Source organism: Spermophilus citellus, assembly GCF_964194105.1.
Source record: "Spermophilus citellus genome assembly, chromosome: 6".
Classification (NCBI taxonomy): Eukaryota; Metazoa; Chordata; class Mammalia; order Rodentia; family Sciuridae; genus Spermophilus; species Spermophilus citellus.
In genome coordinates, this window is record NC_138187.1 from 111,644,109 (window position 1) to 111,671,651 (window position 27,543).

The 27,543-nt window shown below is 36.6% G+C and overlaps 1 protein-coding gene across 1 annotated transcript in view; it reads left to right on the forward strand.

Annotated features, from left to right (window-relative positions):
- The window catches only part of ACBD3 (acyl-CoA binding domain containing 3), a 40,037-nt gene extending 19,646 nt beyond the window's left edge, over positions 1–20,391 (forward strand). The window contains exons 2-8 of the mRNA XM_081297227.1: positions 1,301–1,442; positions 2,038–2,178; positions 4,792–4,950; positions 6,768–6,942; positions 11,076–11,259; positions 13,441–13,725; positions 17,486–20,391. Coding sequence (XP_081153353.1) covers positions 1,301–1,442; positions 2,038–2,178; positions 4,792–4,950; positions 6,768–6,942; positions 11,076–11,259; positions 13,441–13,725; positions 17,486–17,697 — 1,298 coding nt within the window. The 3' untranslated portion in view covers positions 17,698–20,391. The remainder of the gene's footprint in view (positions 1–1,300; positions 1,443–2,037; positions 2,179–4,791; positions 4,951–6,767; positions 6,943–11,075; positions 11,260–13,440; positions 13,726–17,485) is intronic.
- The last annotated feature ends 7,152 nt before the right edge of the window (positions 20,392–27,543 follow it).

The window sequence follows — 27,543 nt, forward strand, 5'->3', positions numbered from 1 at the left end:
ATGTCTGTCTCAGTAGTTGGATATGTTTTGAATATAGCCTTTTAAACTGTATGTATGCTGGTTGCTTAATAATATTAAAAGTAGTTGATGTAAACTTATTTTTTAAAAACCGTTTAGGGGCTGGGACTGTAGCTCAGTGGTAGAGCACTTGTGAGTACATGTGAGGTACTGGGTTCAATCCTCAGCACCACATAAAAATAAATAAATAAAGATTGTATAAACTACAACTAAAAAAACTCTTAAAAAATGATTGTTGGGCTGGGGATATGGCTCAAGCGGTAGCACGCTCTCCTGGCATGCGTGCGGCCCGGGTTCAATCCTCAGCACCACATACAAAGAAAGGTGTGTCCGCCAAAAAACTAAAAAAAAAATAAATAAATAATTTCTCTCTCTCTCTCTCTCTCTCTCTCTCAAAAAAAAAGATTGTTGCAGGTAGGTGTGGTGGCACATTCCTATAATCCCAACAAGTCAGAAGGCTGAGGTAGGAGAATCACAAGTTTGGGTCTAGGCTCAGTATCTTAGCATGATCCCGTCTCAAAATTAAAAATAAAAAAGGGGTTGGGGATGTAGATCAGTGGTAGAGTGCCCCTTTCAATCCTCAGTACCAAAACTGACAAAAAAGATTGTTGCACATTGTTTTGTTTTGTTTGTTTTTTGGTACCAGGGATTAAACCCCAGGGGTTCTTAAGCACTGAGCCACTTTCCAAGCCTTTTTTATTTTTTATTTTGAGATAGGGTCTCAGTAAATTACTTAGGGCCTCAGCTTCCTGAGTTGCTGGAATTATAGGCTGTGCCACCATGCGTGGCTTGCACACTGTTTTTTTTGTGTGGTGGGGGTGCTAGGTATTGAACTCAGGGGCACTTGACCACTGAGCCACATCCCCAACCCTATTTTGTGTTTTATTTAGAGACAGGGTCTTTACTGAGTTGCTTATTGCCTCGCCTTTGCTGAGGCTGACTGAACTTAGCATCCTCCGGTCTCAGCCTCACGGGCCCCTGGGATTATAGATGTACACCACCTCACCCAGTGCACATTGTTTTTAATATGTGTAAAAAAAGTGTTAAGTGGTACATTTATTTATGTGTACCCCACTGCAGTTTGACAGATGCATTTCTCTATAGTAAATATTGCCAGTTGTCTTTAAAGAAATAATTCACATTTTATGAAGGATTTAATAGTTTTTACATCTATTAAAGGCAATTTGTGACATACCTTATAGCAAAGCTTCAACATATAATACTGGGAATTATGTATTTTGTCAGTGCTAATTGTTTCCATTGTATTTCTTTTTTGTTATAGAAAAGGATGGCAAGGCCTTTCATCCAACTTACGAAGAAAAATTGAAGCTTGTGGCACTGCATAAACAGGTTCTTATGGGCCCATATAATCCAGACACTTGTCCTGAAGTTGGATTCTTTGATGTGTTGGGGAATGACAGGAGGTAACAGTGTTTTGTTGTATAATAAATGTAGTAAGAACAAAGCTGGGAAAGAAAACAATGTAAATTGTTTAAGATGTAAATAATTGGTCTTTAGTTTAAGACCTAAAGCATTTTGCTTGCAGCTTCTGGAGTCTTCAGATATTAATTCTACTTTTTGGCTTAGAAATGTTTATGGCTAGATATTAATGTTTTCTTATCTGATTATGATCATAAGACAAGTACAATTTCATTTGCCTCTTCCTAAATATTAAAAACAGTTCTTTATAATTCATAGTAATTGATTCCTTTATTGAGTTGTGCCAGAAAAGAATACACAAAGTATTTTGTTCAGTTAAGGCTAAAATTCGATATAAGGAAAACAAAATATAGACAACTTTTCATCATATGGGAATTAACAGCAATGAAGTTAAATTTTAGATTGTGGCATAATTTATTAAGTCAATACATGATTGTTGAAACTTGGGAGTTTTGAACCTTTTGCTTACGTTAGAATCATTCTTTTAGTTATAATTGAAAAATTTTCACATTGCGGTTTAAATTAAATCAAGTTCTTATTCTGTTAAGGGGAGGTAACTTTTCTTATTATTCTTTATAGGAGAGAATGGGCGGCCCTGGGAAACATGTCTAAAGAGGATGCCATGGTAGAGTTTGTCAAGCTCTTAAATAGGTGTTGCCATCTCTTTTCAACGTATGTTGCATCCCACAAAATAGAGAAGGAAGAGCAAGAAAAAAAAAGGTGACATTTGAGAGCATGGAACGTATTTTACCCAATATAGCCAATATGCTGATACTTTTGTTTTATAGAGTATCTTTCCGAGTGTCTTCCCGTCCGTCCCAATTTTAATGGTAGTTGTTCAAACTTCTTTATGTGAACAGGTATTTATGCCTGAGTTTTGAAGGGTGCTGCTTCCTTCTGGCTATACCTTTTAAGTTACTTCCCATCCATCACGGCAACGTTTCTTTTGTCTTTTTAAACTATAAACTCCGTCATAAACTCAATCACGACTTTCTCCTTAACCTTAGGTCTATATACCCTTTGCTACTGTCTTCCATGAGCTTTTAGAATATTCATATTCCATTTCATGTTCTTCAACTGCTACATGCTAGACTTTATGTAATCATATATATTGGCTTTGTCTCCAAGATGGCTTATTAATTATTTCCAGGGTTTGGAGAAGGAGCTGCAGAATGTGCTGTTTATGTTTTAGGGATTCTGTGTTGTAAATTACAGTTATAATTAGCACCTTGTTTATCTAGAAGTTCTATTTTTTAAAAATGTATGTTTGTTTGTTTATTTATTTATTTGTTTGTTTGTTTATTTATTTATTTATATGTGGTGCTGAGGATGGAACCCAGGGCCCCACACCTGCAAGGCAAGTGCTCTACCACTGAGCTATAGCCCCAGCCCCTAGAAGTTCTATTTTTACAACAACTTTGACTTTTTAAAATTCTAGATAATTAAGATTATTCGGTGAAGCCAGATTACATTATACTTTAGAAACAATTGATTCTCTGGTTTCCTACCTTAACCTGGACTAGAAATAACAGGAGGAAATAGCCTAAAAGTAAGGGGGAAAAAATGAAAATAGACAAAAGAATTACAAAAGCTTGCCAGTCAGAGGATATTTAATATCAAGGTGAATTTTTCTATCAAAAATTGTGACACAGGGGCTGGGGATGTGGCTCAAGGGGTAGCGCGCTTGCCTGACGTGTGTGGCCCGAGTTCGATCCTCAGCACCACATACAAACAAAGATGTTGTTGTGTCTGCTGAAATTAAAAAAAAAAAATTGTGACACAGTACTACTTTCATGTTTGTAGTCATAACCCAGAGTTATCAAGAGGCAGAGCATCAGATGTAATTTATTCCTGTTTAAGAGCTTAATTACAATTTCAAAAGCTACTTATGCAAAGTATGATATAATTTTTTAATCCAAAAGAAAAGTTTCTATTCTTACAAGAATGGAATAAGATTGCTTTAACTGGAAAATTGATTGATGTACTACAAGTCCATTGTGTAGTAATGTTGGATCAGTGAGGTATAGCTACAGTGTCCTTGAAAATATATATGCTTTGCTTTAAATTTTTTTTTTTGTTCAGTTGTAGATGCACACAATACCTTTATTTTATTTATTTATTTTTATGTGGTGCTGAGGATTGAACCTAGTACCTCAAACGTGCTAGGCAAGCATTCTACCACTGAGCTACAACCCAAGTCCCCTATTCATTGCTTTTTAAGTTCTTATTTTAATAATAATTATAGTATATCTCTTAAGTATTGTCAAAAGTTATTTATTCATGTTAACATTTTGGGTAGATTTCAGAGATATATGTTTGTTTTTTGTAGTGCTGAGGATTGAACCCAGGGCCTCACACATGGTATGTATGAGTTTGTTGAGTGCTTTCCAGCATTGTGCTGAGCCCCAAGGATGTAGTGGTATAAGATAGGTAGTCTTTGTCCTTATGGAGCATGTATATTTTTGTACTGGAAGCTAAATTCAGAGCTTTGTATGTGCTAGGCAAGAACTCTACCACTGGGCTACATCCTCATCCTTGTGGAATATATATATTTTAATGGGTAAATCAGAAGTATTGCTAAATTTGTCATACAAGTTTCATTACAACTACAGCAAGAATTATGAAGGAAAAGCGTTTAGTACTAATAGTATATATCAAAGGGGATCCTTCAGGATATAGATATGTCATCATTTAAGTAGTACCTTATTGATGGACACCTCTCTTTCTAATCTCCCCTCTCACCCTCCACAGTACTGGGGATTGAACCCAAAGGTGTTTTACCACTGAGTTATATCCCCATCCTGTTCTAAGTTTTAATTTTGATACAGGGTCTTACTAAGTTGTTAAGGCTGTCCTTGAATTTATGATCCTTTTGTGTCTCCTGAATCTCTGGGATTATAGGCATGCGCCACCATACCTGGCAGCAATAATTATTCTTGATGTGATCTTGTATATTGTTAGATTCACTTCATAATGTAAGATTCTACTAGCGAAGTGTATGTGATTTATATTTTGATGGGGATTGTTACATCATTCTCTAAAGAGATTGTTTCACTCGGTTTGGGTGGTATGTGCCTGTAATCCCAGTGATTTGGGAGATTGAAGCAGGAGGATCCTCAAGTTTAAGGCCAGGTTAGATGGGACCTATATCAGAATAAAAAGGGCTAGGGATGTAACTCAATGAGAGAGCACATCTGGGTTCAATTATTACTCCAAAAATGGATTAAAGGATGGGTAGATAGGTAGGTTGTGTCAATTTTTACTGGGAGATTAAATTTCATTGATTTTTAAGCAAGACTCATTATGTGGGGTTCATTCTCTCTGGTCTTTTAGGAAGGAGGAGGAGGAGCGAAGGCGCCGTGAAGAGGAAGAAAGAGAGCGTCTACAAAAAGAGGAAGAAAAACGTAGGCGAGAAGAAGAGGAAAGGCTTAGACGGGAGGAAGAAGAAAGGAGGCGAATAGAAGAAGAAAGGCTTCGGTTAGAGCAGCAAAAGTAAGCTTGTTGTATAGCTTATATTTAAAAATGAAAAATGGGCTACCATACTGTTGTTACCTGAGTTTTTACCATTGTGTGTCTTAGAATAATTCTGCAATTTGTGTGACTAATACTAGCTATTTTTCATTTTTACCAGTGATCTTTTTTATCAGAGAATATATTGGAAGGATTTGTTATTAGCTTGCAAAACCCAGAGACTAGACGTAGGAACTTGAGGTTGCCTGGTTGCTCTGTTCATCTCTGGATCCACATGACCTCTTGTCTACTTCTCAGCTTGTGTCTCTGTTTCATTCTTCTTGATACATGCAAAGTGTCACTCTGCTCTGGCATATGCAAGGTTATCCCGACTTGGATTTTTGTGATTAATTTTTCCCTGTTATCTAATAGACTGACTGTAATCTGTGATACCCAGTAAAAATTCTGAGGACAGACACTAGTTGATCCACTGTATGTATCTGGGGTCCACCCCTAGTTACTATTACATGACTTGGAGGCTGAAACTATTTCGTATTCAGTAACAGCTGTGAGGGCAATTATCTCAGAAGGAATCTTTCTTCAAAAGGGAGATGTAAGTACAAGAAGGAAGTGATTAGTACATGTTAAACACTGTGGGAGAAGGCCTAAGGTTCCAGGGCTGGCATGGTATATAGGTCAAACCAGATAACATAAGGGTCCATTACTTTCTCCCTATTATTACCAGGTAGTTTGTCAGAAAAAACTTTAGTGCTAGTCTCAGACTGATCCAGGGCCTCATTCTACTTTGGAGAGAGATTAAATGCTGCTCTTTTGGGGGATGGGGTAGAGTGCCCTAGGTTGGCCAGTGTTATGTTCTATTTAGGATTCTATGAGATTTTTGTTTTGTTATCTGTTTCTTTCTTTCTCTCTTCTTCTTCTTCTTCTTTTTTTTAAGTTGTAGATGGACACAATATCTTTATTTATTTTTTTGTGACCTGAAGATTGAACCCAGTGCTAGGCAAGCGCTATACCACTGAGCCACAACCCCATCCCCTGTTTATCTGTTTCTCAATGAATGGCTTTAAGGTATTCTGTTAAATGATCACATAACCTAATTATAAAGCATGTGGTTTCTCTATGAAAGAAAATAGAATTGTAAGAGTTTATAGAAGTTGGTATCTATAGACCAAGTATGCCCTGGTACTATTATTAGTGTTTTTCCTTTAATAAAGGCAGCTTTAAATTAAATGCTACAGACCCTCAGATTTTTAAATTTATCCTTGTCAGGGGTAAATAACATCTTTCAACTATTCTTCTGCCTTTGTACTATTATTTGTCATGTTTTTAGGTAGAGAAGTCATATCCAGCATCTCTGCCTAAGTGATAGTCCATTAAATTACAGCATAATGGTGAATTAGTATAGTCCCTGGAGCCAGACTGTCTGGATTTGAATCCTGGCTCTGGCATCTACCTGCAATAGAATCTCAGTCAAGTTACCTAATATTCTCCTAGGGTTGTTATGAGAACTAAATGGATTAGTACATCTAAGTGCTTTGAACACTACGTGGCACATAGTAAGGGCACAGTAAATGTTAGTATAATTATGGTGATGGTGATGGTGATGATATACTTCTCCATCCCAAATTTGCCATGAAAAATCTTAGGTGAAAAATGAGAGGCCAGATTTATTTTCTTAAATATTTCTTCTGGGGCTGGGATATTTGGTGATTGATATACATTACTAGCTTAGTCACTTTTAAGAGTTATGAACTAAAAAATAAATAATAATGACATTTTTATTTTTGTCATGAACAAAATCTCCTGTAGTCAGACTAGTCTATATTTTTTAATGTTTTTAGGCAGCAGATAATGGCAGCTTTAAACTCCCAGACTGCCGTGCAGTTCCAGCAGTATGCAGCCCAACAGTATCCAGGGAACTACGAACAACAGCAAATTCTCATCCGCCAGTTGCAGGAGCAACACTATCAGCAGTATATGCAGCAGTTGTATCAAGTCCAGCTTGCACAGCAACAGGTATGATAGACAACCCCAGAATTCAGCCTTAGAGAAGATATTTAATTTCATTGGAACCAAATTTCTTTTTTTTTTTTTAACAGATACCAATGAATTTTTTGCATTAGTTAGCCTCTAAGGTATAAAATAACTTTTAGGTGATCTTTTAGTCAGACTTCAGCATTGCACTGGCAGTTATGAGAGAAAATAAATGATTTTGAAGCAACAAATGATGAGACCACTATTATAATGTCATAAGGGTATTTGGGAGTTGTATGGATCAAGTGTTATTAAAATGAATCTGGTGTAGACCCTAATAGTTGTCCTGAAACCATAAGAACCTGGTAGCTAGCCTTAATTCAAGGACATCCTTCAAGAAGAGCACTGCCAGAGGCCAGAAACTTCCAGAAAGAGGATTCCCTTAGGGCCATAGGCGGGATCTGTATAGCTATATTAAATCCACGGTAGTGCTCATGACAACACATTTGTGTACTTCCTCCAACTCCCTACCCCTAAGTATTTTGTTTTAACACGGAGGAAAGTGGTTTAGGTAAAAGAACGTGGGCCTAGGGGGTGTCTGGTAACACTTGGATTCTTATCCTGGCTTTGTCTTCATCTTGTTTTCAGACATGTTATTACTGCTCTGATTTTCTGCCTTTTATCCTATTCTATAAAAATAGAATACAGAATCAAGTTTCCTATTCTACCAACCTCTCAGGGCTATAAGAGAAATAAAGTGAGAAAATAGTTATTTTGTGTGTATGGAAGATGGTGATCTTTTACCTTTGCAGAGGCATAAAATGCTTCCTTAAACTTAACTGTGTTAGTGTATTTAATTTTCACTAATAAAGTACTTACCACCTGTCAAAAAAACTGAATGAAGAAAAGCGTTAGATTATAGGTATGTGGCATTTCTTATTACATGAGGTAATTTTTTTAAAATTTTAATATTTATTTTTTAGATGGACACCACACAATGCCTCTATTTTTATGTGGTGCTGAGGATCGAACCCTGGTCTCGCCCGAGCTAGGCGAGTGCTCTACCGCTGAGCCACAATCCCAGCCCATTTTTGTTGTTTTGACAGGCTGTTTTTATATTCCTTGAAGATGTATGTTATCTAAAAAACTGCACCCCCACCCCTGTTTTGAATAATCCATAAGAGGAGGAAAAAGATACTAAACCAGAGCTCAAGATAATAGACAATGTTTTTGAGGAATGTTTTTCTGTCTTCTATAGCCTGTTTCTGCTTTAGCATATTGCTTCCCTTTTTCTGCTTCTTGGATAGACATTGAGATAGTTTTTAGTAGGATAACTCATATACACTATACTCTTTGTAGGTTGCTGTCAATTAGGAGAAATGCAGTCTAGGCAAATCCAAGGGCAGTCTTGGAAACAGAAAGTCACAATTGGGATTAGAATGATCACACTCAGTTTATCAAATTGATTGGTTGCCTTTGGGAACAGTTATGATAAATAGGGCCAGAATTGAGCCTTAAAGGAGGTTTTCAGTTTCATTGCTACCCAAGTTCTTTTTTAAGAGTTGTCAGTTAAAACACCCACCCCACCCACCCCCTGAGAACCCTGGGGTATTCTACCACTGAGCCACCACATCCCCAACCCTTTATATTTTTTATTTTGAGACAAGATGTAAGTCTTGGTAAGTTGTCTAGGCTGGCCTTGAACTTGAGATCCTTCTGCCTCAGCCTTCCAATAAATTTTGCATGAGGAGAAGAAACAAAGGGAACTTTGCCCATGTAAAGTATTAATCCTTATATAACATCAAGCAAAATGACAGGATGGGAACACTTGTTAACCTTCAGGTATGGTTACATAAATGGGTGTCTTGCTACATCTTTCTTTCTTTCTTTCTTTCTTTCTTATTTATTTATTTATTTATTTGGTGCTGAGGATTGAACCCAGTGCCTCACACTTGTAGGCAAGTGCTCTACCATGGAGCCACAACCCCAGCCCTTTTCCTTTATCTTTCTATGCTTTTTTAAACTTCTGAGTGTATAAAAGAGTCATAAAAGGGGGATATTTGCACAGGACCTTAAAATATTTATTTATTTATTTGTTTGTTTGTTTGTTTATTATTTATTTTTGCTTTCCTGTCATGCAGTCAATGTTCTGAGCATACTGACTTGTTTTGGTTGTATATACTTTTTCCGGATGCTGGTACTCTTTCTGAAAGACTAACATGGAGATTATCGAGAATCCAGGTCTTGGGAAGGGGTGTTTTAAATTAAAACCCTCAGTGTATTACTAGCCTACCAGTGCTAGAAACAGAGAAAGATGTTGCTGTCCCTTTAAATAATTGGCTTGTAAATGAAACATTATTTGAAATGTGTATAAAATAAATGTTATCCCTAAACCATGGCATTATAAAGTTCCCTCATATATAAATATATACATACATACACAACACCTGTGTGTATATATGTTTGTGTATACTTATATAATATTTTAATTGCATTGAACACACTATGCTTACTTGTGACTTAGGTTTTTAGTTTGAAAAGTACTTACATGCCCAAGTGCTCATCAGCAGTAGGAAGGGTAAATAAATTTTATATTTTCACAGTGAACTATCCTAGAGCAATGCAAACAACAATTTACAAGTATTTATGACTTTATAGCTGAACCTTAACAGAAGTAATGTTGAGTGAAAAACAGATATAATTATATAAAGTTTAAAAATAGACAAAGCAAATTAAGTATTGTAAGTCAAAATAGTTGTTGGTCTTTGGAAAAGGTATCTGGAAAAAGGGAACCAGGAAGGATTCTAAGATGCAAATAATGTCTTGATATGGGTGTTGGTTGCATGAATATGTTTGATTTATGAAGATTGATTGAGCTGTATAATTTATTATCTGTGCACTTTTCTATGTAAATTCAGTTTAAAGTTCCCCAAAGTTGTTAGATAATTACATAGATATTTCAATAGCACTATTGTTGTTGTTAATTTATTTTTTGTAGTACTGGGGATTGAACCCAGGGTCTCACATGTGTTAGGCAAGTGCTCTACTACTTAGTTACGTTCCCAGCCCTTTTTATTTTTCATTTTAAAATAAGGTCTTGTGGTGTTTCAAAGACTGGCCTCAGACTTGTCATCATCCTGTCTCCATCTCCCAAGTAATATTACTCCATCTTGATTTAGAAGAGAAATGTCCCTTAATTGTCATCTGGGCAAAAGTTACTTCTTATTCTCCCATTTTCATTCAGAGAACATTTTGATTTTGTATTTTATACATTTTTTATCCTAATTATGAAAACTGCCAAGTTTTCATTGAAAATATTTTTATTTTAAACTTCCATTTATAAACCTATTTAATTCTTAGGTCAATATAATTTTTACAACATAACAGTTTTAAATTTAAGGATGTCAGTTTTTCCATGAAGATACAATTTACTGATGTTTTATCCATGTCAAAATAGTCCTTATAGATTATTGGTTACATTAGGGGCTTGCATCAGATTTTACCAGTTAGAATTTTTTTGTGAATTTTCTCCTGTGACCACTAGTTTCTATATGGTATAATTTTCCTAATTCAAACTTTATGTAATTGAATTTTACGATAAGATTTTTTTAAATCAATTTTAAGAAGACCTGTTACTGAGCCAGGCCTAGTAGTAGCACACATCTGTAATCCCATCAACTCTGGAGACTGAGGCAGGAGGATTGAAGTTTGAGGCCAGCCTGGGCACCTTAGCAAGACTCTGTCTCAAGAAAAATAATAAGGGATAGGGGTATAGCTTAGTGGTAGAGCATCCCTGTATTCAATCCCTGATACCACACACAAACACAAAAAAGTTATTCTTTTCAATTTTTAGCTGGAATAGTTTTATTTTGGGTTGATTGTTTCTACCTATTTCAATTTTTCCTTGTTAATTTTTCTAATGATGCTCAGATCAGGAAATGTGATCCTCAGTTATAGTGTTTTGTCCATGATCATTTTTATCATTTTTAGCTATCGGTTGGTATTATACAACTAATATTCTTTACAGATAGGATAAAAACTGATAAAAGTTTATTGGTAATTTCTTGGGGTAGAATGCTTTGGTAGGACACAAGCATGGAGAATATACTCCAGGGCAGATATTCCATTTATTAGCCTTCCTGGTCAGTGTATCTTTACTTTCTCTTAATTCATAGGCAGCATTACAGAAACAACAGGAAGTAGTAGCTGGAGCTTCATTATCTATATCATCAAAAGTGAATGCATCTGTTCCAAGTGATATGATGTCAGTTAATGGACAGGCTAAAACTCATACTGACAACTCTGAAAAAGAACTTGAGCCAGAAGCTGCAGAAGAAGCCTTGGAGAATGGACCAAAAGGTATGGTTCACCATGTGCATTCCTCCACCCATGTGTTCTAATTCAGGTGTCCAAATTCAGATCCCATGAAAAGGAAAAATGAGGAAGACATGCTAAGCTTTTGAGAGCAATTACATATTTTGAGAGTGGAGCACTTTTTCACTCTTGTGAGTTTGAACTGATGCTTCTGGTGATCCTTAGAGTAGTGTAGAAGAGCAAATCAAATGTGTTTTGGACAGTTAATGTCAAGTATTTAATAACAATAAACAGCCAGCCTGTGTGGCATATGCCTGCAGTCCTGACAACTCAGGAGGCTGAGGCAAGAGGATCACAAGTTTGAGGCAGCTTAGTGAGACCCTAAGCAAATAAGTGAGAGAGAGACCCTGTCTCAAAAAAATAAAAAGGACTGAAGATGTGGCTTTGTGGGAAAGCACTCCTGGGTTCAGAAGTACCTCAGTACTAAAAGAAAAGTACTGAGAAAAGTAACAGTAAATAGTTCTTATGTGGCACAGTTTCTGGGGGTCAGGAATTCAGGAGCAGTTCATCTGAATGGTTCTGGCCCTCTGTCTGTCAAGAGGTTGTATGTAGTCAAGATGTTGGCTAGGTCTGTCGTGCGAAGACTTGCCTTGGACCAGAGAATCTGTTTCAGAAATGCTTTTCACACATGGCTGGCAAGTTGTTGCTAGCTATTGGCAGGAGGTCTCAGTTCCTGGCCCCAGGAAGCCTCTTTAGTGTCCTCAGCACAGTGACTGACTTCTCCCAAAGTACATTATTTAAAAGAAAATAAGACAGAAGTGGCAGGGTCTTTTATGCTCTGACTTTGGAAGCGATGTATCAGTACTATAACCATATTTTGTTGGCCACACTTGCCACTCCTAATGTGTATAGAGGTGGAGACCTTGAAAGTGCATGAAAAATCAGATGAGGATCACTAAGGGCCATTTGGAGGGTGGCTACTGTATATTACAACATTTTTAACAGCATTTTCAAAACTATACTAGCTTTCCATGGGCAGCTTGTTCATTCATTCAGCAATTGGTTGAAGGTTCTCTGAGTGCTAGGAGAAAGGTGGTGTGACAACATACATAAAATGTAAATTGTAACTGTAATAAGTGATACGAAGGAGAAAGAGGTACATTTTAGTGTTCTTTTTGACCTCGCTAGAGGCTTTCCTGAGGAAGGGACAATTAGGCTGACAGATCTGAAGCAAGGATAGGAGTTAAGTAAGAGGGAAGAGTGTTTCAGTGGGTTGGGGGTGATGGTGTGGTTCCTAAGAAGCTTTAGAAAAAGGTACCTTGAGGGGCTGGGGTTGTGGCTCAATGATAGAGTGCTCACCTAGCACGCTTGAAGCACTAAGTTCGATCCTCAGCACCACATAAATGTAAAATAAAGATATTGTGTCCACTTAAAACTAAAAAAATAAATATTTTTTAAAAAAAGTACCTTGAGGTGTTTGGTTTACCCTCCCCTCACTTTTTCTCTTATCAAGAGTTTATGCCAGTGACTAATTCTGGAAAACCTGCTGAGTGGTCTAGTGCACATACATACTTCTCAGTAATAAGACTTTGTACCTTTTCTCAATCCCCAGTGGTTCTATTTAAGAGAGAGAGAGAGGATTTTTTAATATTTATTTTTTAGTTTTTGGTAAACACAACATCTTTATTTTATTTTTTATGTGGTGCTAAGGATCGAACCCAGTGCCCCACACATGCCAGGCAAGCGTGCTACCGCTTGAGCCACATCCCCAGCCCCATCCAGTGGTTCTATTTTTGTCCACATTTTTTATTCCTTTGAACGCCTTCAGAAAAGCCGCTCCAATTTTGGGTCAGATCAGTGCTTTTTTCAAGAGATGACTGAAGTCATAATTTATGGTCCAGTTAAGGAGTTTCCAAAAGTTTTCTTAAGTCCTCCTATGTAATTAGAGGGTTAAAAAAAAATCACTTCCAAGATTGTGGATTCCATTTGTTATTTGAAGTAGTATGTTGACCTCTGAGTATTTGTGACCTTGTTAAATGAATGTAATAATTAACTTGGGGAGAGACTTACATGAAGAGGCTTTTATATTCCCCTCCACCCTTGGTCTAAGTTATACCATACTGTACTAGGTGCCTGAGTGCCTTAGGAGGTGGCTCTATGCAAATATTGCTACCTGCAGGGTAAAGCCTTTTTCTCTTTAGCTTTTGTAATTCCTGTTGCCTTTAGAATCTCTTCCAGTAATAGCAGCTCCATCCATGTGGACCCGACCCCAGATCAAAGACTTTAAAGAGAAGATTCGGCAGGATGCAGATTCTGTGATTACAGTGGGCCGAGGAGAAGTTGTCACTGTTCGAGTCCCCACCCATGAAGAAGGATCATATCTCTTTTGGGAATTTGCTACAGACAATTATGACATTGGGTTTGGGGTGTATTTTGAATGGACAGACTCTCCAAACACTGCTGTCAGCGTGCATGTCAGCGAGTCCAGCGATGATGATGAGGAGGAAGAAGGTTGGTAGAGCCATTGGTCCATATTCAGTAGCTGCCATTTGTTTGTTGGCAAAAATGGTACATATTCCTATATCTGTCAACCTTATGCTTCATGATTAATACTTCATGGTCAGGAAACAATCTCTTTATTAGTGGTACCTTGACTAAGAGGCTATGAGAGATGCCATCCTCTTATAGGAGATCAGGGTCTGAACATAAGTTTTTCTAAATGCCAGCAATGTCTGTTTGGCAGTTAGCTGTTTTACTGCTTTTTAGATATTGTTTTACTTGTAGCCTTGTGTGTGGAAAAGCCAAAGATGTGAGATAACTTTGAACATTATTAAAAATTATTTATTTTTTAAGGTGGTGGTCTTGCTGTGTTGCCCAGGCTGATCTTAAACTCCTGGGCTCAGCCTCCTATTTAGCTGGGGCTACAGGTATACATCACTGACCTCCAGTTTGAAAAATTTTAAAGGGGCAAGTAAAAATTTATATTTTTGTTAATAGGTTTTTAGGTCATTATTCTAAATTTTTTTAATGAGAATTCAGAAATTCTCTAGAACATCCTATCTAAAAAAATTTTTCAATTGTTCTTCCCTTTGGAAACCACTAATTTACTAGAGCATAACTATCTGAGTATATAGACAAAATCAGGTGTTTTTAAGGGCCATCTAACCTACCTTGCTGTAGGAAGCAGATTATACAGTGGATTATATTTTGAGAAGATGATCTTCTTAATTTTGTTACCTAGAAAAGTTTGAGCTTGAGCTGGGTACAGAGTCTCACACCTCTAATCCCGGTGGTTTGGGAGGCTGAGGCAGGAGGATCATGAGATCAAAGCCAGCTTTAGCAGTTTAGCAATGCTCTAAGCAACTCAGTGAACCCCTGTCTCAAAATAAAACATGAAAAGGGCTGGAGGTGGCTCAATGGTTATGCACCCCTGGGTTCAATCCCAGGTACCACAAAAAAAAAAAAAAAAAATTGAGCTGGAGGCTTTTATACATACCTAGTAAAGGCTTATTTGTTTATTGATTTGATTGGGAGTGATCGAGAAGGGTATTCAAACTGTCAGGATGGAAAAGCATCATGTCTCAGTCCTCTAGGAGTAAATGACCTTAGGTGACTTGTAAACAGAGTGCTTGTTCTTGAAGAGAGTTGGTAATGTTTGACAGGAATTATATTGGGATAAATTTAAAGAGATTCTTGGAAGGACATGAAGTGACCATGAAGTTCAGTCAGCTTTAGCGGTAGATGATTTATTTATTTATTTATTTATTTTTTAGAGAGAGAATTTTTTTCTTAATATTTATTTTTTAGTTTTTGGCGGACACAACATCTTTGTTTTTTTTTTTTTGTATGTGGTGCTGAGGATCGAACCCGGGCCGCACGCATGCCAGGCGAGTGTGCTACCGCTTGAGCCATATCCCCAGCCCCAGTAGATGATTATTTAATCATATAGCCACACCATGCTGTACTCTGGAGCCCCTGAGGTCATGTAATGGTCATGAAACACACAGCGTGTATGCCATAGCATTTCTTGAAATTAGGTTTAACATTCAGTTTCACAGTTAATATTTAATAGTAATCAGTATTTTAGCTCCAAAGAATTTTTATTTCCGTACCATTGTCTGTATGTACCATTAGTGTCCCCAGAATTAGGGTATATCTTGCAAATTGATTCTCTTCCTAGAAACAGATTTGAAATCCTTTATTACATCACAGGTCCATATTTGGGCTGATAAGTGTGGACTCATGTGCTGCTTTGTCTTACATGGCATTTTGTTCTCACCAGCCTTTATTCCTAAGTACCACTAGCAAGGTAAAATGCTGCCTATAAATATTGCCAACTGGCCAAAAAGAACAAATATATAAAAGTGAAAAAAAAAAAAAAAGAGGTGAGGAAGGTGTGGCTCAGTAGTAGAACTCATGCTTTGTATGTGGGAGGACATGGGTTCAATTCCCAGCACTGGAAAAAAAAAAAAAAGCTCTATTTAGAAGTTTTAAGGTTAAGGTCATGCATTTCTCCTGTCCTGCTGTAGGGAGCTTCTAAAAAGAGATCACTTCCAAAGGTGAGGACTTTGATATCTTTAGCTCTAGCTTTAATATATGTCCCTCCCAGGGGAGATGGCATTACCTACCCTTGTGCCATTCTTAATCATAAAATAATTTGCAATTAATATCACCCATCAGAACCTCTATATTAACAAGAACAACATTGAGAGTTTATTGCTCCCAAGAATTGTTCACTAGGAATGGGCATAACTTCCCCATTTGAAGATTCAGCTCATGAACTGCATTTGTACATATGCCTTAGGCTGCACTGTGTCTTGTTCATAACGTGCATTTAGAGTTCTTTTGGCTTGATTTCAGTAGAAAATGAGCCCAGTTTTTATTTGGTGATTGGTTGGTTTGGTTAGGTCTTAAAGGTAGATATTTATTTTCTGTGAGGAAGCATGGATAGTTACCCATCCTTTGGGCAATTCTCCTTTTTCTTATACTGTTTCTAGGTCCCAAGGTTTTGGTGAAAGGTGCATTGTTCATCTATTCCAGTAATCTTTAGTTTTGCAGAATTTGAACAAAATTGGATTTTGAATTAATGGACCAATCTGTTGCCTTAATCTCCTTATAGCCAATAGTATAACACCATTTTGAGGAATTTTGTATTTCGCCTTTGCTCTTGAAAGATGTTTGATTGTAGGTATTTTATGGTAAAGCAAATTTGATTTGCACCTACTTTTATATGAGTTCCATCTAGTTTTTTTAAATAAAACTTTTAATTTTAGAATAGTTTTACATTTACAGAAAATTTGCAAAGGTAGCACAAAGAGCAGCTGTGTATCATCTATATATTCTGCTTCCAGTTTCCCCTGTTGTTAACATCTTACCTTGTACCATGGTATATTTATTTTATATTCCAGTATTGATATATTACCATTATCTAAAGCCTATATCTATTCAGATATCTTTAGTTCTTTCCTAAATGTTCCAGGATCCAATCCAGGATGCCACATTATAGTTTCAAATCTTCTATTAGGAATATTCCCTTCATCTGTTTTCCTTCAGGCCATTTATTTTAATATACTCAACTGAAACTTAAGCTGGCATAATTTTCTCATTCCTGTGAGTTCCTAACCTCATGTCATTACAGTTCAGAGAGCTTCACTGGAGAAACCAATGATCAAAACTCATTTTTTGCCACTTGAATCATCTCTGGGTTAAGTAAGACTACTGAAAATAATAATTTGTAGAGCATCTCAGAATGCCTACCACTTTATTATGGTTTTTAGAAATTTTACCCTTCCTATTTAGGACATACAGAAAGTAATAGTCCTCATAAACTACTTTCTCCTTAAAGTGGGGAGGACTCTTATATTGTGGGAAAGGATTAAATCAGAGCAACATTTCTTTAGTCAAGATCGCAGGGTTCCTTCTATTGGGGAGGAATTTGGAATTGAATGGATATGGAAGGGTAAAAATGGGGCCCAGAAATGGGAGCAGTGGTAAGACAGAAGGATAGCATGCAGGTTGTTATTGCTACTCGAAGTTCAACCACTGGGCTCCCAAGTTCCAGAACAGTACTTGGTACATAGCAGGTTACTCGTGTATTTGAACGAATGAATGAATGAATAATATATGCTCACATGCACATAAGTTGTAGAATCGTTCAAGAGTATTCCTAACGAGCAATATCTCAAAGAAAGGATAGAATTTAATTGCTTGATGCAAAGACGATTTTCCTGGATCTGTTCTTTGACTTGTTCCTACCTGTTCTTTCTCACAGAAAACATCACTTGTGAAGAGAAAGCCAAAAAGAATTCCAGTAAGCCTCTACTGGATGAAATTGTGCCTGTGTACCGGCGGGACTGTCATGAGGAAGTGTATGCTGGCAGCCACCAGTATCCAGGGAGAGGAGTCTATCTCCTCAAGTTTGATAACTCCTATTCTTTGTGGAGGTCAAAATCAGTCTACTACAGAGTCTATTATACTAGATAAAAATGTTACAGTGTCTGGAATCTAGGGTTGGCAGAAGATGGCATTGAATTTCTTTTGACATTTGTGGAGCTTTGGAGTCGTTGTTTACCCTATTGATTTTGGTCTAATGATTTGTGAACTCTTGCTGGGAATAAGGGATTTCCTTGAGACTCTTTAGCTTTAATACTTTGGGGTTAAAAGGGATTCCTCAGATTCATCTAGCCCTTGGGTGCTGACCAGCAGAGTCACTAGTGGATGCTGAAGTTACATGAGCTACGTGTTAAATATTCAAAGTCTTCAAAATAAAACATCCCACCGTTGACCCCACCTGGCTGATGGTTAGTCCATTGCTGCCTACTCCATGTGTTTTTTTTGAAGCCCATACTTAACAGTACCCTCTGATTTGAAATGCTTATGTTAATAATCTGCATCAAATGCAGCTGGTTTTGATTGAAGGTCACTTTTTTTAAAATTTAAAAACTCAAGACCTCACAGATTTTAGTAAAAAAAGAAATTGTGTCCATTAGATCTTATTCTGAATTACCCAGATTGTTTAGTTCCAGAGTTATATTACAGAGAATTATTTTCTGAGATAATCATAAATTTAGAATATTCAAACCCAATAGATAATTGAAGTATCAGGATACATAGATAGAACGCTTCAAACATCCTTCTTAGTGAGTCTCCGCAAACTCTCAGGCTTTTTCTTTTCATTTGGTATTCATATACCAGTAGCAAAGCCAAAACTCGTTTTTCTCTTGATTTGGCTTTATAGAACATCTCAAAACTTTTCTGCACAAAACATACAGTTAGGGATTTTGTAAACTCAAATTGGCAACCTACTGAATTAAAATCTATAAAGTCATTTAAATAATATTCAGCATTTGGGGAGTACCATTGCACTAATATGGAAGTCACTGCCAGATACAGTCCATTTTCTTTTCATTTGTTACTAAGGCACAAATCCTACACGATTCCCATTTGAAATTACTTATTGGAATTGGAAATGCCCATGCTTAAATTTTTTAACTTTAATCTGTATTATGTCTTTATTGATGAGAAGAGGCACATCTTTGTTTTTCTTACTGAAAACAAATATGAATTAATTGCTTCAAATTTGTATAAGTGATAAATGTAGAGATTCTTGTTTTCATAAGGAATGGTGGAATAGACAGAAACTGACAAAGATGGCAATAGACACTTAATGTTGTTATTATATGTTGTTACTGAAAGAGTTATTAGATTTTTAAAATTTCAGGTCATAAATCACTTCTTACAGGAGGGATTCCATTGATTAGCTGCAGTAATACAGTTCACTACATACAGGCTGTTTGAGTTTTTCTGTACTGTATTTCTTTGTTTTTAATACCCAGTTTTGTACGTATCTAACTTCGTTCTCTTTTGTTTGTTCAGAAACTGGATTATTTTCTCATAAGAAGTGCTTAATTTGTTTTTCAGATTTGATTCAAGAGTCCCAGTGTCCATACTGTTACATCCAGAGCATTTGTTAGGCTGTCCCACAGTTCTCATGTACATAGGTATAAAAACCATGGAGTTAGGCACTTCCTGGCTTTTTTTTTTTTAATGAGAAAAATACTGTATTTAAAATGTAAAATAAACTTTTAAAAAGCAGGCACTAATATATATTTCTTCCAGCCTTTGATTACAAATTTGTCCTTGCACATATTAAGATGAAGTATCTTCTAAAAATTTTGTTCTTGGGAGCAGTGTATGTTACTTTACATAGCAGATTTTCTGTCACATATTCATGTCAACATTTTTGGTTTTAAACTTTTTTATTGCCTTTGGCTGTTGATTAGTACAGTACAAGTGCGATTTCAAAAAAGATCTTGAAAGTAATATATTTAATCAATTAAAATGTTTATCTGTAACTTGTTGATGTTTCATTAATACAGTTACTCTTTGAAGCATTAGTACAGTATCATCATTGGGGTAGAACAAGAATAAATGTTTTAAATGATTTTTTCACTTATCAAGTTGAGGAAAAAAAGACTTTCTGGCTGATTAGTTTTTGCTGTGAGTTACCTTGCTGAGTTAAAAGAGATTTAAAATTTTCTAGAGTTGATGCAAAGAGGGGAAGTACCGACTTTTCTTAGTGAAAGTAACTGGGCTAAGCTGGGTGGGTGGCACATGCCTATAATCCCAGTGGTGCAGGAGGATCACAAGTTCAAAGCTAGCCTTGGTAACTTAGCACTGCCCTAAGCAACTTAGACCATGTCTAAAAATAAAAAGCGCTGGGGATGTGGCTCAGTAGTTAAGCACAACTGGGTTCAGTCCCCAGTACCAAAAAGAAAGTAAGTAAGTAAGGCTATAAAATGTTTCCCTATAGTAACAGACTGTGTTCTGTGATATACATGGAGACAATCTGTTTTAAATTGTCTACTGAGGAATAGCCCTTGCTCAGGGTGCATGATTACAGAACATTAGTTCAAAGGAATACCTGAAACTAGGTATTATTTGTTCTTGGGAGCAGTGTATGTTACTTTACATAACAGTTCTTCTGTCACATATTCATGTCAACGTTTTTGGTTTTAAACTTTTTTTAAAGGAGAGCTGTTGATGTCAATACCCCTTGTGAATCATGCTGTGGCGTTTTCACCAACTTTCATATGGAAAAGGAGAAGCAATCAGTTCAAAATAATAAATGTTAATGATTCACTGGGCTTAGAGCGTAACAGCCTACAACCTAAAGCATTGTTGCTTCATTCCCAAGCTTTTTCTCAGTTCATCAGTTATGTCAGCAACCTAAAATATGTGTGCCTGTATATCTACTTGGGGTATATCTTCATTATCATTCACTAACTTTTCAAAATGGGTTTGAATCAAGTATTGAATTTTTATCTCATATATTTACCTAGGATTCAACTTTTTTTTTTTTTAAAGAGAGAGGTGAGAGAGAAACAGGGAGAATTTTTAATATTTATTTTTTAGTTTTCGGCGGACACAATATCTTTGTTTGTATGTGGTGCTGAGGATCGAACCCGGGCCGCACGCATGCCAGGCGAGCGCGCTACCGCTTTCAGCTACAATAAAAATTTCTGTGATTGCTCAGTTAAACGTGTGATAAATTGATAATTCACAAGTTTATTTCTGGAAAGAGCCAAGGACACATTGGATTGCAAATGCTGATTTTTTTTAAACTTTAATAGTATATCTATATAATACTCATTTTTATCCTTTCCCCAAATCGTTAACTTAAATATCTCCAGTTGGAGATTTTTTTTTTGGCAGAAATGTGAACATATTTTTTATAAGGTCTATATTTGGCAACTTTTTTATTCTAGGTTGTTTTGAAGGACTTTTCTTAATAAGTACATGTTGAGTATCAATATCCTAAATGCTTGACTCAAAAGCATTTCCAGTTTTAAGGATTTTCTTTTGGATTTTAAATTATTTGCATAGACTTATTAAAATATCTTGGGATTGGGACTCTAAGCATGAAATTTGTTTTATACACATAGGTTAAATGTGTATAAAATATCTTTAGTGTGTCTGAGTATTTTATTACACCTGTCCAACATGTGGTCAGGCATAGAATTTTCCACTTTTGGTTTCATATTATTTTCTTTTTTAAAAAATATTTATTTATTTATTTTTTAGTTTTCGGCGGACTCAACATCTTTGTATGTGGTGCTGAGGATCGAACCCGGGCCGCACGCGTGCCAGGCGAGTGTGCTACCGCTTGAGCCACATCCCCAGCCCTCATATTATTTTCAAAAAGCATTTGTCTTTTTGGATTAATGATGCTCAATCTGTATTGGTCTGTTGTATTCTGTTAATCTGTGTGTTATTCTGTTATTCTTTTGTCTTTTTGTTGTTGTTATTGAACATTTAGGTAACCTCTGGGTTTGGTATTATTACAAGTGATATTTCAATTATATGTCTCTGCAAATCTGCATGAGTTTTTCAAAAACAGATACTGATAAGTAGATGGCCAAATCATAAGTTTTATTCATTTTTAATTTTTTTTTTTAATTTTTAATATTTATTTTTTAGTTCTCGGCGGACACAACATCTTTGTTGGTATGTGGTGCTGAGGATCGAACCCGGGCCGCACGCATGCCAGGCGAGCGCGCTACCGCTTGAGCCACATCCCCAGCCCTCATTTTTAATTTTAATAGACAACATTAAATTGTCTCTCAGGATGGCTGAAAACCACTCCCACCGTAGTATGTGAAAATACTTCTTTTCCCTAAATAAAATATTAACACTTGATGTTATCAAGACAAGTTTCGGTCAGCTTGTTAGATGAAAATGAAGTTTCACTATAATCTGTTTTTGCCTGATAAATAGTAACAAGACTACTAGTTATCACTTTGGGATTTGGATTTGGATTCCCTTTCCTAAAAATTGCCTTTGAATCCTTTATCCAATTTCCAACTTTGTAAATTTTGATATGATTTATTGGCTTTAAAAAATATATAGTTTGGGCTTGGTGCAATGGTATATGCCTGTAATCCCAGCAACTTGGGAGGCTGAGGCAGGAGAATCTCGAGTTCAAAGCCACCCTCAGTAATTTTGTAAGGCCCTAAGCAACTCATTGAGACCCTGTTATATAAAAGAGGTGGGGATGTGTGTGTGTGTGTGTGTGTGTGTATACACACACACATGAATATATAGTTTGTATCTATTTCTGTATTTTCTCCCAGTTTACTGCTAGTCTTTTATTTATGTGTGTGTGTATTTATTTATTTATTTTTTTTTTATGTGATGCTGAGAATTGAACCCAGTGTGTCACACATGCAAGCACTCTACCACTGAGCCACAACCCCAGCCCTGTTTTGTATTTTATTTAGAGACAGGGTGTCACTGAGTTGATTAGGGCCTTGCTAAATTGCTGAGGCTGGCTTTGAACTTGGAATCCTTCCCCTTTAGCCTCCTGAGTTGCTGGGATTACAGGTGTGTGCCACCACACCTGGCTTCAGTAGCTGATTTTTAATGTGTTTAGATTGCCTTTTAGTTTTCTTTGTTCTTAAATGGTTATCTTCAGCAGAAAGAGATGGAAGGTACTGCCCTTAAGAGGTCTTTCTTGTAATTAAGACATTGGACAATTTGGGGCCATAGAGACTAAAAGGAGTTCGTATAAGATTGTTTGCTTTCATACACAGGACAAATGAAGCAAATGCTGCTGGACTGGTGTGCTCCTGGTTCAGGAAGTGGTTTACAGCCTCAAATTGCTTTTCTATTGTTGCTCTCCATCCTAAGGGACAGTGTTGTTTCCATATGCATGGTTAGAAGCTGCCTTGCTGGTATCACATTTCCTATTTCAAACCTTTCAGGGAATGAAGAGTGCAGGTGTGCCTGCCCAGTTTTAAAACGAAAACTTGACTTCTGTTCACATTTCCATTAGCAAGTATTTAATCACATGGCATTAGTTCCAGTACTTCTTAACAAGCAATTAGTCCCTTGTCCAACTCCAACTGACTCAGAGGCAAGTGTCAAATATGAAAAAGTGGACTCTAATACACAGTTAGCAGACAGACTGCCTTTATCAGGTGAGTTTTAAAATATATAACTTACATTGATTTTTTTCCCCCTCACTATAAAAGCAGTATACGAGCTGGGTATAGTGGTGTATGCCTGTAATCCCCGCAACTTAGGAGGCTGAGGCAGCAGGATCACAAGTTCGAGGCCAGCCTCAGCGATTTAGTGAGGCCCTAAGCAACTTAGTGAGACCCTGTTGCAAGAAAATAAAAAAGGACTGGGGATGTGGTGCAGTGGTTAAGTGCCCCTGGGTTTACACCCTGGTGACAAAAGAAAGAAAAAAGCGATGCACATAGGTGATAAGAATAAATAAAATTATAAGCCTGTAAGTAAGAAGAAATAGTTATTATTTTGCAAATTTTTCTGGTGTTTTTTTCCCCCCTAACTTTCAAATATCTCATAATTTGAGCATGTAGAAAAGAATAGAGCATAATGTAAGTGCTTAGGTACCAGCCACATTGGTCACATTTGCAGTTTGCCCATTTTGCTTCTGGTCTTATCTAAGTAAAACATAAATGAAAGAGTTTGAGCTCTGTGTACTTTCTCCTATTACTAGTCCCATTTCTTCCAAAGATAATCACTTTCCTAATTTTGATGCTTATCATCCTATATGGTGTTTATCACAAATGTAAGTTGCCAGAAAAAGTAGACAGTGTGGTTTTACAGAATGTTTTAAAATTTTAGATAAAATTTTATGCAGTTGTATGATTTTTGTTCTGATCTACATTGTTTTTAATGAATAGATTCATGTAGCTTTGCATTTAAAATGGTACTCGCTACCATATAGATACATATATCACAGTGTAATCATTCTGCTGTTAGACAGTTAGGGTCTTTTCCCAAGTTTCTACCTTTATAAACGTCTTACTTGAGCCTACTTACACTCCTGTACAAGAATTTTAAAGAAGTAGAAGTGTTAAGTCATAATCTACATGGAACATCAATGCAAAATGGCACTTCGAAGATTGTGCCAATTTAAATTCCCAGTAGCAGTATACAAGAGTCCCTGTGTGGGCTGGAGGCATAGCTCAATGGTAGAGCACCTGCCTAGCATGCACAACACCCTGGGTTCAATCTCTAGCACTACAGAAAACAACAAAGAATCCCTGTGAACCACATCTTTGTCAACAGTTGTCAGATTTGGGAATTTTGCCAGTTTGATGGTTATAAAACAAGTGCATCTGTGGTTTAATTTGCATTTTCTTAACCAGCAAGGATAAGCATCTTTTCATATGTCACTGCCTTTGTTGCATGTTTTATATCCTTTGTTCATTGTTCTATTGGGCATTTTAAAAATTTGTACTTTATTCTGAGTACTATAATTATTGGTGGGGGAGGGGGCAACATGCATTATAAATAACTAGTTCCACACTTCAGATTGTCTTTTTCCTCTGATATGTCTTATTGGTTTTCTAAATTTTAAATATATTAATTCTTCATAGTTTGTGCTTTCTGAATCTTTATTTGATTCTGAAGTGTTTTGCCCAACCCTGAGAATATCATGAGTTTTATCTTTCTTTATTCTATTTATTTATTTATTTTTGGTTTGTTTTTTGAGGTGCTGGGAATGGAACCCAGGGCCTCACCAGTGGTAAGTAAGCAATCTACCACTGAGCTATACCTCCAGCCCATGGAATTTTTCCCTTTCTTTCTTTCTTTTTTTTTTTTTATTTTTTTCTTAATTTTTTTTTTTTTTTTTTTTTTTTTTTTTTGTGGGGAGGGGTACCGGGAATTCAACCTCACTTAACCACTGAGCCACATCCCCAGTCCCTTTTTATGTTTTATTTTGAGAGGGAGTCTAGCTAAATTGCTGAGGCTGGCTTTGAACTCTTAATCCTCCTGCTGCCACCCCCTGAATTGCTGAGATTATTACTTTTTAAGTTATAGATGGACATGAAACCTTTATTTTTTTAATGTGGTGCTGAGGATCGAACCCAATGCCTCTCATGTGCTAAGCGAGTGCCCTGCCACTGAGCCCCAGCCCCAAGCAAGTGTTTTAAAAGTGTACAATTCAGTGGCATTTGGTGTTTTCACAAAGCTGTATAGTCACCACCTCTCTAGTTTTCAAAAACTTAATAGCTCTAGCAGAACACACCAATCCATGGGAGTAGGGATCATTCCCCATTCTTACTTTCCCTTGGCAACTACTAATTCGATTTCTGTCTCTGGATTTTTCCATTCTAGACACTTCATATACAAAAATATTTTGTGTCGTCTTTCTTTCACTTAATGTTTTCAAGGTTCATTCAAGTTGTAGTGTATATCAGTACACTACAATTGCTTTTTATGGCTGTGTCATAATCCAATGTATGTATCTACCACAATTTATTCATCTGTTGATACACATTCAGATTGTTCCCCCTCTGGCTGTTGTAAGAATGGCTGCTGAGGCTGTTCATGAATCCGCATTTTTCAATTCTTTTGGGTCTATAAATGGGAATAGAATTGTTGGGTGATGTGGTAATGATACATTTAGCTTTTTGAGGAAATCAAACTTGTTCACAGTGGCTGTGAACATTTTTACATTCATACAATTTACATTTTCACCAGCATTGTGTGAAGGTTCCTATTTTTAACGGCCACTGTAGTAGTTCGAGGTAGTATTTCTGTGCTTTATTTTATGGGGCGGGCAGGGTATTGAACTCAGAGCCTAGTGCATGCTAGGCAAGCACTATCCCCAGTCCTTTTAATTTTTTTTTTTTTAATTTTTAGCTGTAGTTGGACACAATACCTTTATTTTGTTTGTTTATTTATTTATTTATTTTTTTATTGGTTGTTCACAACATTACAAAGCTCTTGACATATTTCATACATTAGATTGAAGTGGGTTATGAACCCCCAATTTTACCCCAAATGCAGATTGCAGAATCACGTCGGTTACACATCCACAATTTTACATAATGCCCTATTAGTAATTGTTGTATTCTGCTACCTTTCCTATCCCCTACTATCCCCCCTCCCCTCCCCTCCCTTCTTCTCTCTCTACCCCATCTACTGTAATTCATTTCTCTCCTTGTTTATTTTCCCATTCTCCTCACAACCTCTTATATGTAAGTTTTATGTGGTGCTGATGATCAAACCCAGCACCTCACATGCACTAGGCAAGCGTTCCACCGCTGAGCCACAGCCACAGCCCTTTTTAAATTTTTTTAAAATTTTTATTTTGAGAGAAGGTCTCACTAAGTTGCCCAGGCTAGCCTTCAACTTGAAATCCTTCCTCAGCTTCCCAAGTAGCTGGAATTACAGTCATATGCTTCCCCTACCCTCACATACACGCCTTACTGTTGTGATTTTGATTTGTATTTCCTTAATACCCAGTGATCTTGAATACCTTTCCATGTATTGGTCATTTTTGTATTTTCTTTGGAGAATTATGTATTCAAGTTCATTTCTCATTTTTAAATTAAGTTGGTTTGTCTTTTTATTGAGTTAAGAGTTCTTTTTATATTCTGGACATGAAATCCTTGTTATATGTGATTTGCAACTATTTCTTCTATTTGATAGGCAGTCTTTTCACATTCTTGTTAATGTCTGTTGCTGCACAGGTTTTCTATTTGTATGAAGTCCACTTTACTTTTGTTCCTTGTGCTTTTGTTATTAAATCTCAGAATCCACTGCCAAATCTAAGTTGTTATGTTCATTTTTAATAGTATTATCATTTTAGCATTTGTATTTAGATAATTGATCCATTTTGAGTTCACATTGTATTTGGAGTGAGGTAGGGATCCAACTTCATTTCTTGTTTTTTTTTTTTTTTTTTTTTAGTGCAAATGTCTCCCTTATTTTTAAGTGTATTCAATTTTTTTCCTTTTTTATTGGTGCATTGTAATTACACATAATAATGGGATTCGTTATGTCATATTTGTGCATGCACATAACAGTTTGAACCATCTCATTCCTCAGTATTTTCCCTTTCCCTATTTTCCTTCCCAGTTCTGCTTGCTCTGTTCTTCTGATCTCTTCTATTGTTATTTTAATTAGTTATAATTAGATACATATAGACCTCATTGTGGCAAATTTGTACAAGGTACTTCAGGTAATTTCATTCCCCAATACTTCCCCATGCCCTCCCCCCCCATCCCTTCTTCCATTGGTCTCCCTATTTTCATGAGATTCTTCCCAGTTTCTTATTCTTTTTTTCCCCTATCTCCTTCCTCCCAGGCTAGCCTCCTAAGGATCCAACTTCATTCTTTTGTATATAGTTAGCCATTTGTCCCAACACTGTTGAAGAGACTGTTCTGCATTGAATGGTCTTGGCATCCTTGCCAACCCAATAGGGTGGACACAATAATGCATGCCTGGAATCCCAGCAACTCAAGAGGCTGAGGTAGGAGGATATCAAGTTTGATGCCAGCCTCAGCA